This window comes from Blennius ocellaris, assembly GCF_963422515.1.
Source record: "Blennius ocellaris genome assembly, chromosome: 7".
NCBI classification, from domain to species: Eukaryota; Metazoa; Chordata; class Actinopteri; order Blenniiformes; family Blenniidae; genus Blennius; species Blennius ocellaris.
In genome coordinates this window covers 7,114,884-7,136,882 of record NC_137656.1, presented here as the reverse complement: position 1 = coordinate 7,136,882, position 21,999 = coordinate 7,114,884, and the positions used below count along the sequence as shown (strand labels likewise).

Genomic DNA, 21,999 nt, shown 5'->3' with positions numbered 1-21,999 from the left:
TACACATGTGACAGTGTTGACTTCTGCAACACAGAATCATCAGAAGTTACTGGTAAAATCATTTTTAATTGTTTTGATTAATTCATTTTAAATTATTCTGTGCATTTTCCAGTCAACATACTTTACATGTTCTGTTCTATTCATGTAAACACACACACACACACTCATTGAAAAGTGTATGCGTTGCTTACACAAGGTTTAAAGCATCGTAGTAGAGATGCAACGTTCGCGAATGAGTCAGTCATTTGAACGACTATCAACTGAATGATGAGAACAAGTTTGCAATTGCAACTGCAAGCCGTTCATTTGTGCAAATTGCCCACACTTTGTCGCGGAGTCATCCACGCTGCCTTCATGCGAACGACATCTCTCGCTATGTCGCGCAGCTATATGAACAGCAAACTTGGGAGGAGGAGAGACATGAGTCGAGGCACATTTACTGCTTTATCAGGGAGGAGGAGATATGGACGAGAGACGGACAAAACCCCCAAAATAAAACAAGGTAGAGCACATTGCAGTATTTGTTAGAAAAACATCTCATTCAAGTCCGGGTCAACAAAAACCGTACACCGCCAAATGGAAACTCAGAACCAGACAATAATAATGTTGGACAAAGATGGACTGACTGGAACGAATGAGGGTGACGTGTCCATTTGTCCCTCTTCCACCGATTCTGCCTCCACATTTGAAATGTAACGTTCATGAACAAGCCAGTCTTTTGAAAGGCTCTTTGAAAGGAATGGCTCCTCAAGAACTGGCTCCCTTCATAGAGCCACAAATGGTCAAATCTTTCTCCAAACTGAGACACAAATCCACATTGATGAAAACTCATTTTCCCCAATTCTGTTTAAAATCCCAATTCCAGAAAAGTTGAGACACGGTTTAAAACTTCATCTAAATAATGCAATTCATTTGAAACCATCAAGTGAAAACATATTAGGTTAATGCAAATGTAAAATCTTGTGTGTGCTTATTGATTTTTATGACTCTGTAATGGAATTATTTTTTGTATACGGAGATAAAAATGTGTATATGCTTATAGAACCTGTAAATTTAGGTCTTCGATTCTATCTCATCAGGCTGAATTTGTACAAATGGATTTAACTTCTCTTCTTCCGTGATAAAGAATTCTCACCAATTAAGGCTTTCCTGTCCTCAGTCTGGACACGCAGGCTGTTTTGTCAAGATAAGTCCTATCCGGTCCCTGGAACTTTGCATTTGTAATCACCGAGTTCTACTGCATTGCTTTCTGTTCTGTGAAGGCTGTTTAGCTAAAGAGACACGGCGCAAACGCCGTGTGAGCCTGCCAGTCAATATTGAGGGCAATGAAAACCCAACCGATAAGAGTGACCTCTGTCACAGCCAGAGAAAATCTACCTGTCAAAATCCAGCCTTGTGGAAGAGGAGTATGATGTAGAGGTGAAGACATTTACAGGTCCCGGTTGGCTCACACCTAATGGATTACGTGTGAACAAAATGTATCAGTTTTATACAGCTCAATCAAACTACACACAAGTCATTTTGCTACAATGTAGCAAACAATGCCACATATTATCCTGTATTACCAAATGTCATTCTGTTCCAAATTGCTGATGGAAAAAATGGTTAAATTAGCCTTTTTTTAAATAAATATGGTGCAGTTTTTATGTCCTTGTTAATTGTGGTTCCCATTTTGCATTCGTTTCATATTTGCAGTTATCCTTTTTCTTTAGGTTTGGGATTGTAGCATGCAATGTTTTTTTTTCACATGTATATGTTGTACAACAAAGAAAAGCTGTCTTAGACATACATTTTTTTTTAAATATATGTCTTTAATTGAATTTGTTAAGTGAGATAATTCAAAGAGAAATCGGTTGCATTTCTTTTCAAATGTGTCAGAAATGGTGTGTTCTTTAGACGTGGTCACACAGGCTCTCGGGGGAGCCCAAAAATGAAAAGTGGAACTATTCTGGAGCTGCGCTGGAATGCTATGCAGTGCTTGCAGTCTCTGGACTTCAATCATAGCAGAAATCCTACAGATGCCTCCATCCGACACGAGAGCCTTTTGATAGAAGAATCCTTCATTTCACACGCACGGTTGTAGATCTCTGAAATATGTGAAGCTTAATACTTTAATGAGCAAGACATATGTGGAAACTGAGAGGACGTTATTTTGTAATTGATTTTTGTCAACTCAACTAATCACATGTTAAATTAGCAGCATATCAGCAGAGATTGTATAAAAAAATGTAGCAATATAGTGTCTGATAATTAATTTCCTCTGTCTAAAAATATATTAGTGCATATCAAGAGTAAAGCTTCATTCCTTTTAAGGGCCAGAGCGGTTCTGCTAAAAACAGCAGCAGCATAAACATTTCTCTATAAAAATAGAAAAACGTTTCCTTCAAGAAGTCGATTTCCCACAACGCATTGTTGTAGTGTCCACATCCAGAAAGCGAATGTGCATCCTGGTCTCCATCTCGAGGCCTTTTAGGATCTGTGGGCACAAAGTGCTTCTTCAGTTCAGTGGCTATTAAATGAGGTTTTGGAGAAAAAAAATGGGAAATGACGAACCTGTTCAAAATGCTCAAACGTAATGCCTTCGTAGAAATCATCCGGGGCCTGAAGCAACAAGGGAAACGCATGACCGCATTAATTTGCAGATAGTTTTTTCGTTCCAGTTCAGTTCAGGCGAGTTCGGTTACCATGTGCGGCACGTTTGTGCTCGCCACCTCCAACATGGCGGCGTCTGCAATGGCCCGGGCGGCCTCCTGCCCGATGGCGCCGCTTTTGGACAGAAGTTCCTCCACGACCTGAGAAGAAAGCAGAGGGACGGGAAGTTTCAGCCTCGTGCAAGGTGAGAAATGTCGAAGAAATGTGCAATCCCAGATTTATTCTCACATACACAGAACACAATTAGCACGTTTGAAACTACTTCAGTTTTGTTTCTTTTATTTGTTAAAATTGGTTGCATACTTGATGTGTCAATATTTTACTTCACTTTGTTTATGTAACTACTTATTATGAAATCGATTCTTTTAGCTTGGCAATTAATTTCTTCTATTTGAATGTATTAATCTGAAACTGAAAGAATATCATACCAGGATATGTAACAAGGAAGCATATGCTTATCTTCAATCAGGATTTTATTTCTCTCAGCTATGCATCATAAAAATACTTTTTTTTTTTATCATCAACATTGCCACTTTTAAGTATTTCCATGGAAAAAAGTAGCTGCGTTGTTTTACAATCATTAAATAAACTGCACTTGTGTTTAAACTCCATATATAAAGGTGAGACATTAAACATTACGTGTAAATAACTCTTGAAGGTATCAAATAAAAAAAAATCTCTGAATGGCCATTACAGTTTATTATCTTTCCATACTCATTGAATCATGATGCAGGTTTGCATATTGAGACAGAAGTGCAATATTTTTACATGAACACTACAAAGGGGAAGGTCAACCAGCTCAACCCTGAATGAGCTCACTATTCCTACTGTCAGATTGCGAGGCTCCTCCGCAGTCCGCTAATACAGCGTTTTCAAGTAAATTGGCTGATGACACCTTTTCTCAGAAACACGTGGGTGTGTACTGACTCCCCTCTCACTCTCGCACTGCGTCACGCTTGTTTGTTTCTTTTTGCACTTATTTGGGTGAGAAGACTTAAACCTAACAATTTTTGGAAAAATAGCAGGCTGCCGGGTATTTTTCTTGACTGGCTTGCTTTCCATTTAGGAAAATATTCATTAAACCTGGAAGAACTGCATGTTCCGAGATTTGATTTGCATTGCTTAATGTGCAAGCGATTGTGTGGTTTCTCAGGTCACTGATTTGCGAAGTGGTTTTTAAAGTGTGGGGTTTCAAATGAAACACATCCAACTCGTATGAAAAAAAAAAATATTATTGCGTATGGATCCCAGCAGCTACGAACAATATTCAAAAATGTGAGGAGCTTCAGGAAGTCCAGCATGCTCGGTGTGACATAAAGCAGGCTGAGAGCTGAGGGTCACATTATTGTTCAAGCTGTAACAATGGGACTCCTCCTCCTACAATCTCAAATCTATGTCAGTCTGATCAGGGTGAAGAGTCACGTCAGCTCCTGGTGGCTTTTGCATTTATAACAAAAGTGGAAATGAAAGTGTGTCCAAAAAAAACAAAACAGGTTTGCATAACTTCCTGACTTGTGGATTTCCTTTTGAAGCTGCTGGTCATCAGGTCAAAACTGAACTTATAGTTGAGATGATTGAGAGACATCAGGGTCAAAAGGGCCGCAGGTGGTTTTAAAGTGAAAACAGACTAGAGCTTTTTAATGGTGGCAACTATACAGTACTTTTCTAATGGTTAAGATTCAGACGAGAAAAAAGCAAATCAATCCAGTATGATTAATCTGCCTTACCTTTCTGTACTCCGCCAGCGTGATGGTGCCGTCATTGTCCGTGTCATGCATGTTGAACAGGACTGGAGAGACGGAGCAAACAAATTAAGTGGTGAGACCGACTCCTGAGGAAATTTCTGTCATCAGAATTACGAGATCCTCTTAATGGAGCAGAGGAAGCTGTGATTAACTGCGTGTTTATGATGATGCAGAGATAAGCCAGCACAATAACAGGCGAGCCCTTCAAGCAGTGTTAGTGAGTCTGCACGAGCAACACAACGACAATTAGACACTTTTCAAATGTCACTGGTTTGTCCATCGTAGTGACATTTGATAGATTTACTCCTCGGATAAACATTGGGGCATATCAACCAGCACAAGTCAGGTTTGGTAGGTAAGGTCTGGTATTAAACTGGCTACTGACCATGATAAAAGATTTTTTTTTTTGTATTTACTTTGTGTTTTTTCATATTCAAAAGTATGAATCTGCTCCTCAAGTAACAACCATGTTTCTGTCAGTAAACATGGATGAAAGTATAAAAATACATTAATTGGTTTTGGAAAACTCTACCATCCCTCTCAGCTCACGCATCATCACCCCTGACGAATGTCCCTACGCCCTCCTGGGAAGGTGCGCTTCGCACATACTGCAACTAAAACTGATGACATGACAACAACAAAGAGTGAAGTAAGGATTCCTCACGAATAGGACGAGAATCTGGTGTTGCTCAAGAGGCTCGGTAATGTGACCTCTGGACTTAGCTGCAGTCAGCAGTCCTCACAGCACTTCCTGACATTAAGTTAGCAACATCTCACAGCAAAAGCAACGGTCCGGAAAGATCGGACGGCACTCCAAAGGAAGCTGAGAGATACCAGGAATGCAATTCTTCACCTTTAGAGATTTTGTTCATTTTACAGTGAACTGGGCATTTCTCTAAAGATTTCTCCAAAACAAAAAAAAAAGACACATTTTCCTACAATAAAAACACCTTAATCTTGCATAAAAATAAAATGAAGACAAAGACAGGCTTGTAAAACAAACATAACATCGCTGAAGGACTCGAACACCCCCTTTTACAAGTGACTTTCGCGACTTTTCAGAGGAAAACCAAATAGAAAAATGTAACAGGAGAAAGGCACAGGGAAACATGCCTTAATGTGTTTCATGGTACAAAGTATGTCAGATTCAGAACAGGTGAAGCAACACGCTTGCTGCCCTTCATTGAATTTGCTTTCATTTGACGAAACACAAATTTGCTCAGAGAACTTGTACTGTAACTCAGTACCTGCTGAAATAAACACAAAGAAGGATCCTCAGCCAATGTTTCACTGTAGGAAGATTAATTGAGGTCTTCTTTTTTTTTTAGGTTAATCATGGAACTTGTTTAAGGTGCCACATTGACACAGCCCACCATATGTAGACCTATCTGGGAAACATGATTCTCTTCTGCTCTGTTTACCCTGAAAGCAACAAGTTCATATCCCTTCCACTGAGTTCAGTTCAAGGAAATATTGGTCACAACTCACATAAGGCAGGTTAGGGGGGGAAATAGACCAGATATGGACACATGCATCCAGAGAAAGTGTTAACAACTGTTTTTGTCAATGTATTAGAGCTATATTTGGACTATATATATATATGACTTCCAAATCTGTGGCAGCAAGTCCTTTTCTAGTTGTGATTGCTGAGGATTCGCCATCCTAGCCCTGATCCCAGCGGAGCTACGAATACTGACAAGCTTCTCAAACGCAACAGTCGTTGATCATCCCAATGATCATCCTGCGGCCAATCGGGATGGCGGAACTTTGTTATCGAAAGGTACTCACAGCGAAGCTTCTCTCTTCTCATCTCCTCCTTCTCCTCTTCCGTTGTTTTCAGAGTTAGAGGTCGAAAGTGGGACATGACCATGAGGAACTGCTCAAAGCCGATCTCCTCACAGGACCCCACCTCATTCTGACACTGGTTCCTGAAGAACAATCGAGAAAAAAAACAACACTTTAAAATCATTTTGAATAATGAACTCATACAACTGCACCATAGACATACTGTATGTACTTTCACTTTAGCCGCCATATTGGATGAGGACCTGATTTGCCTCGAGAACGTTCACTTCTATTGAGGGAATGGGTCTTTATTGAAATAAAATTAATCATTCACATCATTTTAAACCAATTTTCACATGGTTTGTTACAAATGGCACATGTTTATGATACAGGATTCTTTATACGTGGTGCATTTACTAACAATGGAGGCAGAAAAAGACGAACACCAGGTGTAGCTGCATAAACCTAGTACTTCGTATTTCCTCAGCAAAAGTATAGCAGAAGGCTAACCATACTAACTATCCATCCGGCTTCTGTCTTGCTTTTTTCAGTCAAGAGCTCAGATGTGCAAGAACCAATCCCACCTAACAAAGGGTGAAGGAAAGTTGCACCCTGGACAGCTCACAAGTCCATCAAACGACAAGTACATGGTGACAAACACAGACCATTTAGGGTCACCAATTAACTTCACGTGCATGTTTTTGGACGGTATTGGGGAAACTGAAGCACCCGGAGGAAACTCACATACACATGGGGAGAACATGCAAACACACAGAAGGACCTGGACTTGAGTTCAACCTGTGATTGTTTGGCTACAACCACTACACCAAACAAATCAAACGGAACATTGTAGTCCACACTAACAGGAGCAAAAAAACTATAGTTCTATAAAAAATGTCATACCAGTTTTGTTGGATTTTATCCAATTGTGTGCGTTGCTCACACTCTTGTGAGAACCAGTAGTCACATGTAATCTCAGACATCTTGTTTACCGTGGTTTGTTCTGTCAAATGGGAGCTTTGCAAAGCATAAAAAATGTCAACAAGTGTTCTCTTTATGGGGAGGGGGGAAAAAACAACAACATTTAACTGCAGCACTTGCTGAATGGATGGATGGATCACATGTTTTCCTTTCACAACCAGCACTGCAGTTCCTGGGAATGTAGGCTGAAACCCACAATGCCATTCGTTTCTCTTATCAATTGTTGTCATTTGCCTAAACAAACAGACATAATGCATGGGCTGCTGTGATTTGATCATACTAAACATTCTCGAAGCGAATGCACTATAAATCCCACCAAGTAATGATTAAATTCTTTAAAAGAGTGGCATCAATCCCATTTCTCATAAAATATTTGATTAACACTGATAGCAGCATAACTCAACATACAGAAAGTATTTTCAGTACATTGTAAGCAGAGATAAGGAAATGCCTTCGCTCGGCAAAATCTACCTTTGCTCATTTAAAACAAGTGAAAATCATTATCTAATTATGGTACTGGAATGATCAACATGGGAAATTTTAACTTTCGAGTTGCTGTTTTTATGTTTCTCAAACACCCTTGTCATTGGCACTTTTTATGACATTTCAGTAAAATGTATTTCTTTGAAGCAGGGCTTTTCACATGGTGGGATGACATTTGGATCCAGAAGCCACAAACAGCCTCGTCTTGTGCTAGTGACAAGCACATCTGGTAAATATTCCTATATCGTCTGCAACTGCCAATCAGATGTAAGGAAGGGCCTCACAGCATCGCCTGCCGCTCATTGAGAACGTCAACTTCTTCAGAACACCAAAAAAAAAATACAAAAAAAATTTGGAATGTTGCTGGATTTGCCGCCAGTCAATTTTGACAAAAAAGTCATTGAGAGGATTTGGACATTCGCCAGATTTAGCAGGAAAGTCGCCAAGTTGGCAACAATGCTCAAATGTTCTTTCTGCTGTGGATGATTTCAGTTGGATATTCTTCCGGATTTACTGACGCCACTTTATTAGAGTGCATTTTTTCTTTTCCAACCATTTGTGCTTCGTCTTGTCCTGCATCAGCACAAACCAAGAGGTTTGACACTGGCTAACTCTGATATCTCATTTGGTGTGTTTGACACCTCCAGTACATCGGCCAGGTTTTACAGTAGGTAGTCTCGATGTTTTGGACATGAGCCCAAACAGAATGATGCATTGTGTTCCGTCGAATCTACTCATTAATCATTGGGCCAGAAAGACTGTGGTACATCTCTGACACTTCTTGCAAACAAGTCTACTCGGTAAAGGCATTGTGTTTGGTGTGAGATACCAGCTCTCCAGACTCCTCCAGTCCAGCCTGTCTTGTGAGATAACGATGCCTGAAACTACCTACATTCCAGAACAATTTGGTGAAACAGGAATTTCAAGTTCTTTGACGTTTGACCTTCATCACCTTGATGCTTTTTCAATAGTTGTGGCTTTGGCAAATAGCTCGGTCTATCTCGGCTTCATCGCTGTACAAACCCATCTGGGTAAACAAAGTTGCTCCACAAGATTTAAATGTTCAAGTCTGTAGTATCTGATGAGCAATCCAAATTGTAATAGTCCATCTTTTATGCTCACTTAAGCCACCGGATGAAAAAAAGAGAATGTGGTGTAATGCGACTCTACCGACCTTTTATCGAAGAAAGCCTCAATAATTTGCTTCCTGATTGGGTTGTTGGCCAGCGCTGGTATGTTGCCCAAGTTTTCTCTGCTGCAGTGCGACAAGAGAAAGTCCATTACCATAAAAGATACGACGGCACAAACATAACATATGAGAAGTGAGAGTTGGCATCTGAATGTAAAGAAAAACACCTGCACCCTGTTTCTTTTAACAGAGAAAGAACTTCACCATGCCTATGTGTGTATGCAACATGTGTCCACTCTGTTGAACTGATGGATTACTACATCGTATGAACCTAATGTGTCTGAACTTCCTTGTTTGTTTTGGTGCCTGTGCCAGAGATGCTACAAATACCCACAATTCCTTTGCAGCCACTGTGCCACCCAATGGAAACGGCACAGGCTTAAATGGTTAAACTACATTAGGTTAAGACGCAGAGGTTTGCCACAAACTAATTTACCTTATTGTCTCTTCATTCCCACTCAGCTGCTGGAATCTTTTATCAAGATTTTTGATTTGCTCAAGTGAAACTGTGAAGAGGCAAACGACAACAACATGAACACACGTCAAGGATACACTCATAATTATGTGCTCGCCCATGAATCAACAAGCCTCTTGCGCTCTCCTGTGAATCAGGTGAGTCTGCGAACTAACTTATAGTTAACACACAGTAGTAAACAAGTGATTAGTTGCACTGTCCGAGTTGGTACCTTTTCTGGATTTAGTTTGAAGCATGAGACCTATTCACACAGTATGAATTCTTTGCTTGAAACATGTATAAATAACTTAAAATTACCTGCATAAAGAGATGAAGTATTGTCATATAAAGTATTGTATTGTGTTGAATGTGAATCAACATGGAGTCTTGGCTTCTGCAAGTTTTGATTACAATGATTTGTGATAAGCTGATGGAAGCGCATATTACTTGTTTGTATCTACTCTGAGGCTTTTGAAATGCTGGTGCAGCTTTTGTGTCCATGTCGAATTGCAAAACTGTTACAGCTTTTCATGCTTTTGTATTTGTGTTGTTGCTTTTGCATTGTGATAACTGTCGAGTCTTGTTCTCACCACAACAAATAAAGCATCAGACAGCACAGTAGAGCAGTGGTGTTAAACATAAGGCTGGTTGGCCAAAACTGGCCCGCATGAGACTGCACTCTGACCCACCAAACCACCAAGCAAATTGTAAATATTCCAAAGAAAACCCAGATTTTAGGTACTTTTTAATACATTTCTTAAGAGTAGTGGACACAACACTGAGACACGAGCTGAGATGTTGGTGATAATGGCATGAAAGATAGCGACCTCATAGTGAACAAACGAGCCTCAAAAGCCATACTGGCAGAATGAGTTTGTTTTGAGGACATTTTGCACCAGAATGCATGATTAAATTTGTAGTTATGTTGAGATTGAAGTAATTTTTGGTCGTGATTGTTAGGTTTCATGAAAATTAAACATTTTCATCATGTGTACACTGCGCCACAACGTGTTAGTCATCCCCGCAATAGAAAGTCAATGGTTAAGCTCTGACTAATTTATGATCAAACTGTCAAAAGGTCAAATATACCACCTCCTTATTTACCAGCACGGCATTGTTAAGTTCTACATATTTCAGAATGATCAGGTGCAATTCCACTATCAGTCTGAAGGCAGAGCAAACAGGGTTCACCTTTTCTGCCATTTCAAATGGCTCCTTTAAATCATTAACTCACTGTGTGGAGTGGCAGCAAAACTGCCTACTGTGTCTGCTGCCATACCAAACACGTCTGACATTTACGGATGTATATTTGTTCACTTGTCTCTCCCAAACTCCTTTCCCCATACGCAGCAAGGTGAGTGTGTGCAGTAACAACTGTACTTGCACAGTGTGTGGGTGGGAAATATAGTGTTGCATTATTGCCTTATAAATAAATATTTATTTCTGATTTGACTGAGATGTGTCGCCTCCCAATCAACCGATGCAACAGAAACAATCACTGGTGGTAACTTTGTGTCTCATAAGTTCATGGAAATCTGCAGCTGAGAAAGGGGGACAAAGCCCCACCTTGAGGAAATGCAGGCAATAAAAACAGTCCAAAGTCTCAGCCACACAAACACTTATCAAAGTAGAGATGCAATCTTTATCCCGTTTTCGGGCTACTGCGTGCTGCTGCATGCACAAAGTTTCATTCCAAGGACCAGTCCTGCTCTAAAAATAGATCTCCGTCCTATCGTTTCATTTGTAGTGGAAGTTGTTTTTTTTTTGTTTTTTTTTTTTTACCGTGCAGGCATTCTTTTTCTTTTTCTTTAAAAAAAAAAAAAAAAAAAGGTTTTACGCCAGCTACAGTAAAAAAGTTCGGAAAACGCCGCACAAATTTACAATTCGGATTGATTGAGATCATTTAAGGTGTCTTGTTTTGACCTTTTACCATAGGTAATAATGTCAACCGCATAAACATTGAATCGCACAGTTGGAAAGTTATTTATGTTCCTATATAATTCTTTGACTTACATCCGGTTTTTTCCACCAGGTGCTGGTACTTGTGCTCAGTGCGCGTCTGAGAAGCTCCCATCCTGCTGCTGCTGCTCCTCCACCGGCGCGTCAAAAGGCGCACAATGTGAATGAATCCGCTTCTCCTGCGCGCCGCCGCTTTATCGCTCTGCTATCGGCCTCCTGTTAACATCTGGTATCCTCAAGGTCCTAAATCCACACAGCGACCTACACAGCGTTCCTCTTCCAAGTAAAGCTATTTGAAGAGTTTGAGTCCCCCCCCCCAAACGATATGAATCTATTAATAATATTTCGTGTGTAAAATAAACAGGAACAAAAGTATTAAAACTTGAAACGCTTTATTAGTATTTTATCTTTTCTTTTCTGGAAGTGTCAGAATTATTTTAGCTTCAATCACATGTTACAGGGCTCATATAGTAGCAGATTGACTTGTGCATGGGTATTCATATATGCATATGTTTTGAAATGGGTCTCTGTATGATGTGTTAATGCATCCACACCAAAACCTAGTCTGTGGATTTCTGCATGCCTTATACACAAGGACATGTAAATGTTAGCCTTCACCGAGACACGGTAAACCTCTCAGGATTTTGCTACTCTTCTGGAGTAATAGATTGGCAAATATGTTGCTTACCCCTCTTTGTGGACTGACAGGCCCCAGCATGGCCTTTATGAAACTAAGCAGCTCTGTAATTGTGCTTAGCAAATTAAAAAAAAAAAAGTAGAGGAATGCAGAAGTGACCCCAAAAGTCAACCTCAACTTCCACACCAGTCTCTGTTACTTAAGGGGATATGAATGGAAGGTTCAGCTCAGAGATCCCTGATGTACAGGTTTCAGTTTCCATCAAGAAAAGAGTCTGTCCACATTAAGACCACAAGTAACATTAATTTTAGGCCCGTTAAGGACACTGTCATAGAAAAATACACTATAAACAAAGTAATGAAGTCCACAGATGCACTCAAAATATGTCTAGGAGCATGTGATTTATGCGGTTCTCAATTTAACCAAAAGTGGGGTGAGGATGTCAACGTTTCAGATATCAAAAGCTTACGATTTGACTCTTTGAAAACAGCTGGACGCAAAGCCTATGCTTATAAAAAAAAAAAAAAAAAAAAGAGACCAGGGCTATTGAGTACAACTTGAGGTGAAGGTCAATACATTTACAAGTCCTTATTGTCATGTACAATTCTCCATAGACACACACAGTTCTCTAAAAAAACCCTACAAAATTCATTACATGCATACAAATCTCACACACAAGTCATTCTGCGGTGATATCAGCCTCACGGTGTGTATGTCCTCTCTGGTTCCTCTTGTCTTGTCCATTGAAGACAGCCGACTGGTTTCACTCGTGAATATATAGACAATTAAGATCCTCTAGAAATGTGAACGTTAACACTTTCGGTTAAAAGATGGCAAATTAAAAGTTAGTCCATTTACAAAGTGGTTGTGTGTGCACGTGGAGGGCGGAGGGAGTCTCTGGTGGTGCAGACCAGTGCTGGAGGGATGCAGGGCAATGCGGGTGGAGGAGCATTCCTTGGTTTAAGGAAAATGGGAGGGTTTACAGCACCTGGATGCTCTCCATTTACGTCCTTTACTTTTCCACCTAACTGCTAATGTTGGATCTGTCTTGGTCTTTCCTTCATGGGGTCTACTTCTACGTTAATCTGAGTTTTGCTGAACTCAGCACTATGCCGGACTCTAATACAGTCTTTTGAATTGTGACGAAAAGCATCCCAGCATTGTCCAAAAAGTCCGTTTGTTTCTGCAACAAAACACTCTGGCAAATCTAAATGTTGAAATTCACCAACTGGAACAGTCTTGTTTGTTGTTCTTTTAAACGTGAGCTCATCTCAAATATGTGCAACAAGAGCAATCATAGTGGATTCTGAACTTAAAAAAATGGTGACTGGTCGCTAGTCACCTTATGGGACTTAAATTCTGGCTACATAGACATGGCTTGGTGGTTGTTCTGTTCTGTGGCAGGAGCCTCCTCCTCTTCCTCCGCCACCTGGTTCCCCGTGCCAGCTGTCAGTCTGTGATAGAGCTCGTGCACCGTTAGCAGGGTTTCATCCATGTCCTCCGGGTATCGTGTCTGCAGTTCCTCGTTGGCGATGTAGTGGGAGTCCGCGAACTCTGAGAAGTAGCGGCCCACCTCCGGGTGTCCGATCTCCAGGGGAGCCGAGTGGGGCTCCAGGTTCTCTGATAGAGGACAGATAATGGATACGAGTCACCGGATTGTGTTTGTTTCAGTTTAAAAAAAAAAAAAGCTCAAATCTCTGAACTGGCTGCCTGGGTTTTAAATGAAAATCTTACATCTTGTCAAAAAAGCCTTGAATGGTCTCAGATTTACTAGAATATGAAACATCCAGACCCCTGAGGTGCTCAGGAAGAGGTTTCCTCTGTGTTTCAGTGTCAGAAGAAACAAGGTGACGCAGCTTTTTGTTCCCATACTCCTCACCTGTGGAACAAATGTCTATCTGACAAACTTCTTTTAATTCTGGATTTAAAACCATTAATTGCTCCAGGTTTCCATTATTTTTTCCCCCCTCTTAGGATTCTTTATCGCCTTGTTTCAATGACTGTCTATTTTTGTTGTAAAACCCTGGTTTCTAAATGGTGCCATAGAAATTAATTTGCCTCGTCATTGTTCATGCAGATTTTTATAGTCAAGCAAGAGGAAAATCTCATCCAATGAAGCTCCTACAGCCTGCAAAATAGAGATTATATATTGGAAAATAAGATATATGAAGAAACACTAGCAGTTCAAAGATGGGAATGGGCTTCTGCTTTTCCCACAATGATTTCTTTCCGTTCAACTTTTGAGAAGAGATTCTAATATAATACAAAACACTTACATAATGTATAAATGGAGGGTAAATTCACAAAATCTCCAAGATGTCAATATTGACATCTTAGAAATGAACTCTCTTCAAAAAAAAAAAAAAAAAAAAGCACCAGCTTGCTTCTTTCTGACAGTTTTATATGGGATGGTGTTTACGTGAGTTAATCAATAATTAGATTACACACTCCATGAGTGCACCCCAGACTGGAAAACACACGCCAAAAATAAACAAAAACAATACAGAAAAAATTGAACGAAATATTTTCTGCCATCACAGCTTCAAGTTATCAGCTGCTGCAGAGTAGAGTGATCGATAAAAATCCACCTCAGGCTTGGTACAGACCAGACGCTGAGGCGCTGAAGAGAACAAAGATAAGGTGAACAAACACTGAAAGCTGTGCTGCATCAACAGCAAGCCGAGTGAGCAATATAACAGCCACACGATGAGGAAGGAAAATCCATAGGGGGGCTAAATATGATGAGGTTTTCCTCTGTCTGAGCCTTGGTACCGATCAGGTTAGGTCGAGTGTTCACGTCAGAATCAACATGCATACACAGATTTCGGTTGAATTGCACACGACGTTGACTTCCAAAAAGCCTCTATACGACAGAACAGTACATCTCTGTCGCCGTGGCTCTACATAACATATCTTTGTCGTTACAAGGCTGGAATATGAAGCCTGTACCTTGTGCAGCGTAGCGGCAGGTCCCGTCCTGCACCAGCACGTTGTAGAAAGGCTGGTTTGCCCCATTGGGTAGCTGGTGGACCCTCATGGTGGTGATCCACTCTTGGCTCATGGTGCATTTGGGGTCCCAGCCGTAGATCACGCAGTTATAACCTGACCTGGTGGAAGGAAGTTGAACGCAGAAGACATGTTCAAGTGTAAATTACTTCATACACATGTGATTAAAATAAATTTTTTGGTCAAACAGCAGACAAATGGTTTGTGATTTACCTCACAAAGTGTGACTGCATTTATGCACTTTTGAATCGTGATTTAAGCCCCTCAAACTAAATAAAGGAACACGATAAACCCACCAAAGTCGAAATGAAATGGGTTTTTTCTAATGTGCATGCAGCTGCTCATGGCTTCCATCACCCTTCCTGGCCGAGAGAACGTTTCTCTTCGATGATGATTTGAGCTTCCTCTGAAAAAAGAGCTGCTGTACAAGTCATCATTGTTCCACAGCATTTCAGAGCCACTGTAAATCACAGTAACAACTTCTCAAACTATAGCTTTTTAGTGTCTCCATTTCTATCGAATCATGTGCCTACGGTACTGTAACTAAGAGGACACAGAGCTGGAAGACAAATCTCTGCTTTCGGCGATGATCCCGAATACATTCATGCTCCCAACTAAGGTGATGAAATCTGGGTCATGAGCGAGAAGATGAGCTCACTGGTACAAGGAGTCGAGATTTTGTTTTCCCCCCCCGCATTGTTCATGTCATGGTGACGAGTTCAGCTGTCAGGCACAACCTTCAAGTCGAGTCATTACTCCTCCACATTAAGAGGAGCTCGCTGACCTGGTTCATGCGTCTGAACAAGAGCCTTACAAATTTGGCTCCAATTAGATCCGTACGGGGTGCAGTCTACTGCAGGGGGTTTCAAACATGAGGCCTGTAAAAGGCTCTAATACGGCCCACCAAACCCCCATGCCAATTGTTAAAATGTCAAAGAAAACAAAAACATTTTTTTCTAACAAAATACTTATGAGTAGCGGACACAACACAGCACTGCGACCCGAGCTGAGATGTGAGTGATGCTGCCTTGAACCTTGTTGTGAGCAAACTAGCCTCAAAGCCATAATGTCAGGGTGAGTTTGTAAAAACACCCATAATGCAACAGCTATAGGAGAAGACAAAGCCAACGCCACAAGCCATCTTGAAATATAGCAACAAAAATAGAAGGGTTAGTGTTAGTAATTGTTCGGTTTTGGGAACACAAGAGTTTTTCCATCACGTATACTCTGTGACACAGCAAAGAAATACTTTAATGTTCAAATTTAAAGATTATTATGGAACTCTTGAACTAAAAAGTGTTCGACACCTCTGGTCTACTGCCTTGAAACTCTGAGCTTTGATCAGGATCCACTGGATATATTTTATCTCCAAGTATCCTCAGTTGACTTGAAGGTATTTATAAAGAACTCGACCAGGGTTTCTCCAAACTGGGTCCCGAACCTACAACTTGGGGAAACGCTGATGTACACCAAATGGGATAAATCTACGCACAGTCGTAACACGAGCTAAACAAAGTGATCGGATCCAGGCTCAGTGTGGCCTACCTCTTATGTTTCATGATAAGGCCGACTGAGTACTGGACTTCCACGTGCTCCGCCGCGCTGCGTTTCTTTGCCTCTGGAGTAACGGGATGCTTCTTGTGCTGGATGTGCTCCAGCGTGTGCTGCACCAGGTAACCCACGGCCCCATGCTGGGAGGGGTCCAGTGCCTGAATGTGCTGCAGGATATCCAGCACCTGGGATCAAATGTCAAAAAATCACAGCGTGGTCAGGTGGGATGTGGATCTGGGAGTGCAGCTGTGCTACAGGAGAGCATGTTACACATAAACTAATAGACTGGAGCAGTTGGAGATGGGTCAGAAATCACATCTCTTTGGAGTCCTGACCTTTTCTGGCCATATTCCCAGGTGGAAGTAGAGTCGCGCCTGCAGCAGCAAATACTGCACGTTATCTGGGTTGATGGTGAGGTAGAGATCCAGCGAGTCTCTCAGCAGCTGGTAGGACTTCTCGTTGCCCTCCCTGAAGGAAGCCATCCAACACAGAGTGACATTTTAAAATGGAAGACGGGATTAATCTCCTCAATTAATTCTAGCAGCAGTCAAATGTGACTTTTTTTTTTTTTTTTTAGCTCTGAGACCTTTCAGATCTATGGGATGCTGGGAAGTACTCTCATCAGACGACAAGACTAAATTAAAATATTACTTTAGAAAAAAAAAAAAAAAAAGTGCTTCTCATGACTGTTAAATCCATCATGGCCTTCATATTAACTGTTCTGCTGGCAGAAACTTGGATCCAAGCAACAAATCCTCAGCCAGCAGTCATTCATCTCTGCAGCTAGTCTTACCCTCTCTTGCCGATGTTGAGCAGGTTTCCCACCATCCTGAGCAGCACCTCTGTGGTGCTGATGGCACTGTAGTAATCTGCCGTCACCTGGTGGCCGATGAGATACTCGCACTCCTTCGCCGTCAGCTGCTTGCCTTTACCGAAGGCATCGATGTAGACGAAGTCGTAGATGTCCTCACTCCTGTGGGGATTTAAAAAAAAAAAAAATGTATACATTTATTTCTCTGTTAAAGAATTCTTTGAAGCAACTCTTAATGGAGCTGGCGGAGATGATCTACACACAAATGCATGTTCCTTGAAGAATTCATCGAGCATTGAATCAAATCAATCTACCAAACACAAATCCCTTTACTTTGTGTCACTTATTTGATCCCTTTATTCTAAAACCATGCGACTCAGTCTGTCAATGACTGTGTATATATATATATATATATATATAAATAAAAAAACTTTCGCTTGTCTCCAGCACCACATTCAGATGTGGAGCTTGATGTGTACACTCGCCTTTTAAGCGAATCCCCTGTGAAACGCTTGCTGTAATTACTTTTGGTTGCCTTTCCCACCTTCATGCTGCAGCAGCCATGATAACACTCCCACTCAACCTGATCTGACGTTTGTTTGTCAGATTATGGAAAAAAAAAAACTAACTATGAGAGCAATATTCAGTGAGTTCGAATCCATGTCAGGCTTTTCCGTCTGGAGTTTGCATGTCCTCCCCTGTGCAGACACATTTACTCTGGTTTCCTCTTCCAGTTCTCAAAACGTGCATGTTCGGTTAGTTATAAGTGTGAATGCATGCATGTGTTCACCCTGTCCATTTGGTACTCTGTTTTTACACATTTTAAATTAGATTGGCTCCACTGCCTCGCAACCTTCGAGTGATACTGTCCTCTCAAAGCACGGTTTGTGGTTTTGTAGCTGCATGTGGCTCTTCAGCCACTGTGTAACTTCTACAAATGTAAATAAACCGTTAGTTCGGCAGATAGTTTGCCGTGCAACAAGTTCAAAGTCAAACGAGACAGAATAAATAGGGTGGGGCATTGGGCTGAGTCTCCACATCAAGTGTGATGGATCTAGATTCAAAACTACATTTTCTAATAGTAGACTCTGGTGTTTTATTTTGTAACAGATATAAACTGTTACAGTGCTTATAAAAAGGACTGTTGCTTAATTTATGACTGCAACATTACCTTTGTTTTCCTCCAAAACGACAACTATATTTGTAAGCTTTATATTTGAAGGCAAAATGTATTTGTATCAAAACAATTGCTCTTTTATTAAGTGGGTGAATCTAAAATGTTGGAGCCGTACCCTCTTGGTTTTTGGCACCAGCGCAGCAGGAAGTGACTGGGAAAGTTGACGGGTTCCAGCTGAACGCCCAACTTCCGGGCCAACGTCATATAGAGAACAGAGAGGCTGATGGGAATGCCTGTATGGCGTAGTAGCACCTGGAGGGAAAATACAATAAAAACAAAACCTTAAACACGGTTGGGAAATTACAATCCAGTGTCAGAGGACCTGCATCATTTCGTGAGAGGAATACCTGGTGGATGTAGGAGTTGAGGGGGTTGTAGTAGTCGCACTCGTTGCCTTTGTACTGCAGCTGCTCGTACAGGACGGCGTTCAGAGCACACACCACCTGCCTCTGGAGCTCAAAGTCCTCCACGACAGAACAGCCACCTGCAGGTAGAAAAATAAAATAATAATAATAATGATAAATCTCTGTTGGGGTCGGGGGTGGGGGACAACACGACGACTGCATGGCAACATGAATGAATCGGAGAAAGGCACCTTGAGCGATTCGCAGACTGGGGTGAGACGGGTTCTTGATTCTCAGCATCTTCTTTACTTTTTCCGTGATCTCGTCCAGCTGAGCAGATATGCTGTCCAGTGTGACGTCGGCCAGCGGGTTACAGTACTGATCCACAAGTACCGCACCTGGAGGGGCGGACAGGACCGAGGGAGGTAGAAACTGAATTTCATTGAACTAAATCAAAAATGTAGCTTTTATGTAAATTGATCAGGTAAATGCCAAACCTCTGGTACAAATAAAAATGATAAAGAATAAACACAGCAGTAAAAAATTCTGACGTATGGTTAACTTCCTAATAACTTGTTACAAATAAGTTAAATCAACTTTATTTATATAGCACTTTTTGTACAACAAAGTAATACAAAGTACTAGAATCAATACACTCGCGGAAGGTTTCAGTTCAACAATGTGTTTATTTAAAACCTTCTGAAAAGCACCATATGAAGCTTTTTTTTAAAGCACAATGATCTTTTTGTTATCAAAGAGTTTAATCACTTACAAATCCTGACACATCCCTGTATGGCTGCACACGGAGGATTTTTCATAAACTGACAAGTCACCAGTAATTGGTCAAATAAGCTACTTAGCATTAAAGAACCACAAGTAACCAAGTGGCAGTATGCAAAAAAGAAAAGGTATGTTTCCTATTGAAATTAAGAAAAAGTACTTGGAAGGTGAGTAATAGGTGGCTAGATCTTCCATTAAAAATTGTTTTTAGAAACTTCAAAAGTTTTCTATAGTGTTTAAGGATTTATTTTCAACCATTATCAATGGAAAAGTTATTATTCTCATTTATTCCCATTTTGATTAAAACAAAATCATATTCTTCAAATATAAATGTTGATTTATCAACAAGACGAGTTTGGAATAATTAATATTCTCTTAAAGAATCGCTCATTTTAATCCAAGTTATGCTCATTTTTGATCATCCTCAACTCCTTCCCGGTGTAGCCCAGCCAATCAGAATTGAGGTGAATGAGGAAACAGAAATGTGTGATCATAATGAGCATGTATGCTTCACCCTCGAGAGCCGCCTGCTGCTCTGCCGGCTGCTCCAGAAAGGCCTTCAGACTCCTCAGGATGTTCTGCTGTCTCAGGAAGTAAAGGATTTTCTTTGCATAGTACTTCAGGGTCAGGCTTTTCCTGGCAAGGGGACGGAGAGCAGGAGGTAGACAAGAACATCGTCGTTGCAAAAAACTTCACTAACGGTGGACAAAACAGTAGAGCGCCGTCTGCTTGCTGCGCTCACCTCTTGTCAGAGTTGAGGATGAAGAGGAGCTCGTCTTCGCAGAAGTGCTCTGGCATCCCAAGCGACTCGATCTCTGCGAAGCTGTCACCAAGCACCTGACCTACACATGGCTGAGATACAGGTCAGACACAAAGCTGGATGTTTGTTTGCATGAACACTTATCCACACTAACCAATAGGGGGAAAAAAAAAAACCTTGATGACATTTATGGGATTATATTTACATTCAGTAAAGTGTGGTGAAAATTGGATTATTATAACGCAGGGACATTCTTTTCAATAGTTTCTTTGGAAAGTTGGACAGACTGTATACCTCAGACCCGTACATTCTCTTAAATGAAAACATGGCCCTCACTGGTGATATTTACAGATGAAGTATTTTCAAGCCATCATCCTGAGATGCATCGTGTTCACACTACAAAATCCTCTGTGGTTGGATAGGATAATCTCGGGAAGTGGCTCAAATGAAATATGCAAAACGTTTTTTCTAACTCACTACAACCATTTACTGCACAAAAGTAGCATTAAAATCTTTCACACTGAACCTTTAAAGAGGCCACGAAACGATCATGCAGCTTCGAATACTCACAACTTCCGTAAAAAATCTCTTGGAGATGGACTCCACGGTCCGCCGTATCTGTATTCCTACTCTGTGGCGTGTTTTATACTCTCTGAGCCAGTCACAGCACTCGTTCTGACGATAAAACCTCTGCAGCCTGGGCCATCTGTTGATGAAGCAGTAACAAAAAAAAAAAAAAAAAAGGAAAAGTGTTAATGCATGCTCACTGATTATTCAATCAGCAGCCCGTTGCTTCTAGCTGCAGCCACAAGTATCCTTTGAACAAATGCATCACCCTGCTGCAGACACGGGCTTCTCAGAGAGAGAAATAAATAAATAAGATGAACTCAAAGCCAAGTCAGTCAGGAGGAGGGCTCTGCTTCTCTGCCAAGAGCTGCACTCATCTCTGCAGTTTGCGCACAACACTCAAGGTCACAGGGTTTTAGTTAAGGGGGGGTACACACTGCTCGAAAATTAACACAACTCGCGGATGATACAAGGAGAAACATGCAGGAGCCGCACGGCCGTTTGCGGCACGTGAAAGCGACGTGACGGAGAATTTGGCGCATCAGCAGAATGTCAGCGGCTGACAGCCGCCTGCCAGCCCGCAGCAGCAGCGGCGGCGCACAAAGCTGCCTGCAAGTGGACAGGTATAGGCTGGTAGCGCCAAGCAGAGCTTAATTTGGCACCCTGCTCAGGTGCCAAACATAGTTTAAAATCGAGACTTAATCCAGTAACTGCGTTCCAGTAATCTCAGCACCTGAGTTTGTACTGGTGTCCCCAGACCTTCCCCCTTCCGTGGCAGACGTCGTGCAGCCGCTTGCAGCAGCAGGACACGTTACAAATGTCGACATGTTTGAGGACGGGGAAGCAAAGGATGAGCTCGAGCAGCTCGGTCGGCAGGTCGGTCAGTTTTTTCGTCTGGGGGTCGGAAATAATCCCATTTAGACTCGACTGCCCCTCTCCGGCTACAGACGTCGCCATCTTTTCTGTTTACCCCGATTACCTCATCGGTTTCGCACCTCCCCTTTATGGCGCAGGGGGCCGGACTGAGACGGGCGCGTGGGGCGGGTGGTGTGCCCTGACTGGTTGATTCAGTCAGAAGGAAAGTCAATGGTGCTGCGTTCGGAACCCGCGTAAATTAC

The 21,999-nt window shown here is 41.5% G+C and overlaps 2 protein-coding genes across 2 annotated transcripts; both read right to left on the bottom strand.

Moving 5' to 3' along the window:
* Window positions 1–3: 3 nt before the first annotated feature.
* On the bottom strand, window positions 4–11,393 carry tesca (tescalcin a). The gene is made up of 8 exons (XM_080499375.1): window positions 11,303–11,393; window positions 9,272–9,341; window positions 8,821–8,901; window positions 6,186–6,325; window positions 4,380–4,441; window positions 2,685–2,792; window positions 2,554–2,601; window positions 4–2,476 (listed from the first exon to the last, which is right to left on the bottom strand). The coding sequence occupies exons 1-8, from the start codon at window positions 11,361–11,363 to the stop codon at window positions 2,384–2,386; spliced, it is 663 nt and encodes a 220-aa protein (XP_080355501.1). The 5' UTR covers window positions 11,364–11,393; the 3' UTR covers window positions 4–2,383.
* Window positions 11,394–11,679: 286 nt separating this feature from the next.
* Window positions 11,680–21,838, bottom strand: fbxo21 (F-box protein 21; the record flags this gene model as incomplete). The annotated part of the gene is made up of 12 exons (XM_080498830.1): window positions 11,680–13,505; window positions 14,835–14,992; window positions 16,437–16,627; window positions 16,778–16,910; window positions 17,236–17,415; window positions 18,546–18,682; window positions 18,778–18,914; window positions 19,026–19,172; window positions 20,069–20,190; window positions 20,297–20,406; window positions 20,885–21,020; window positions 21,615–21,838. The coding sequence occupies 12 exons, from the start codon at window positions 21,836–21,838 to the stop codon at window positions 13,249–13,251; spliced, it is 1,932 nt and encodes a 643-aa protein (XP_080354956.1). The 3' UTR covers window positions 11,680–13,248.
* Between the last annotated feature and the right edge of the window lie 161 nt (window positions 21,839–21,999).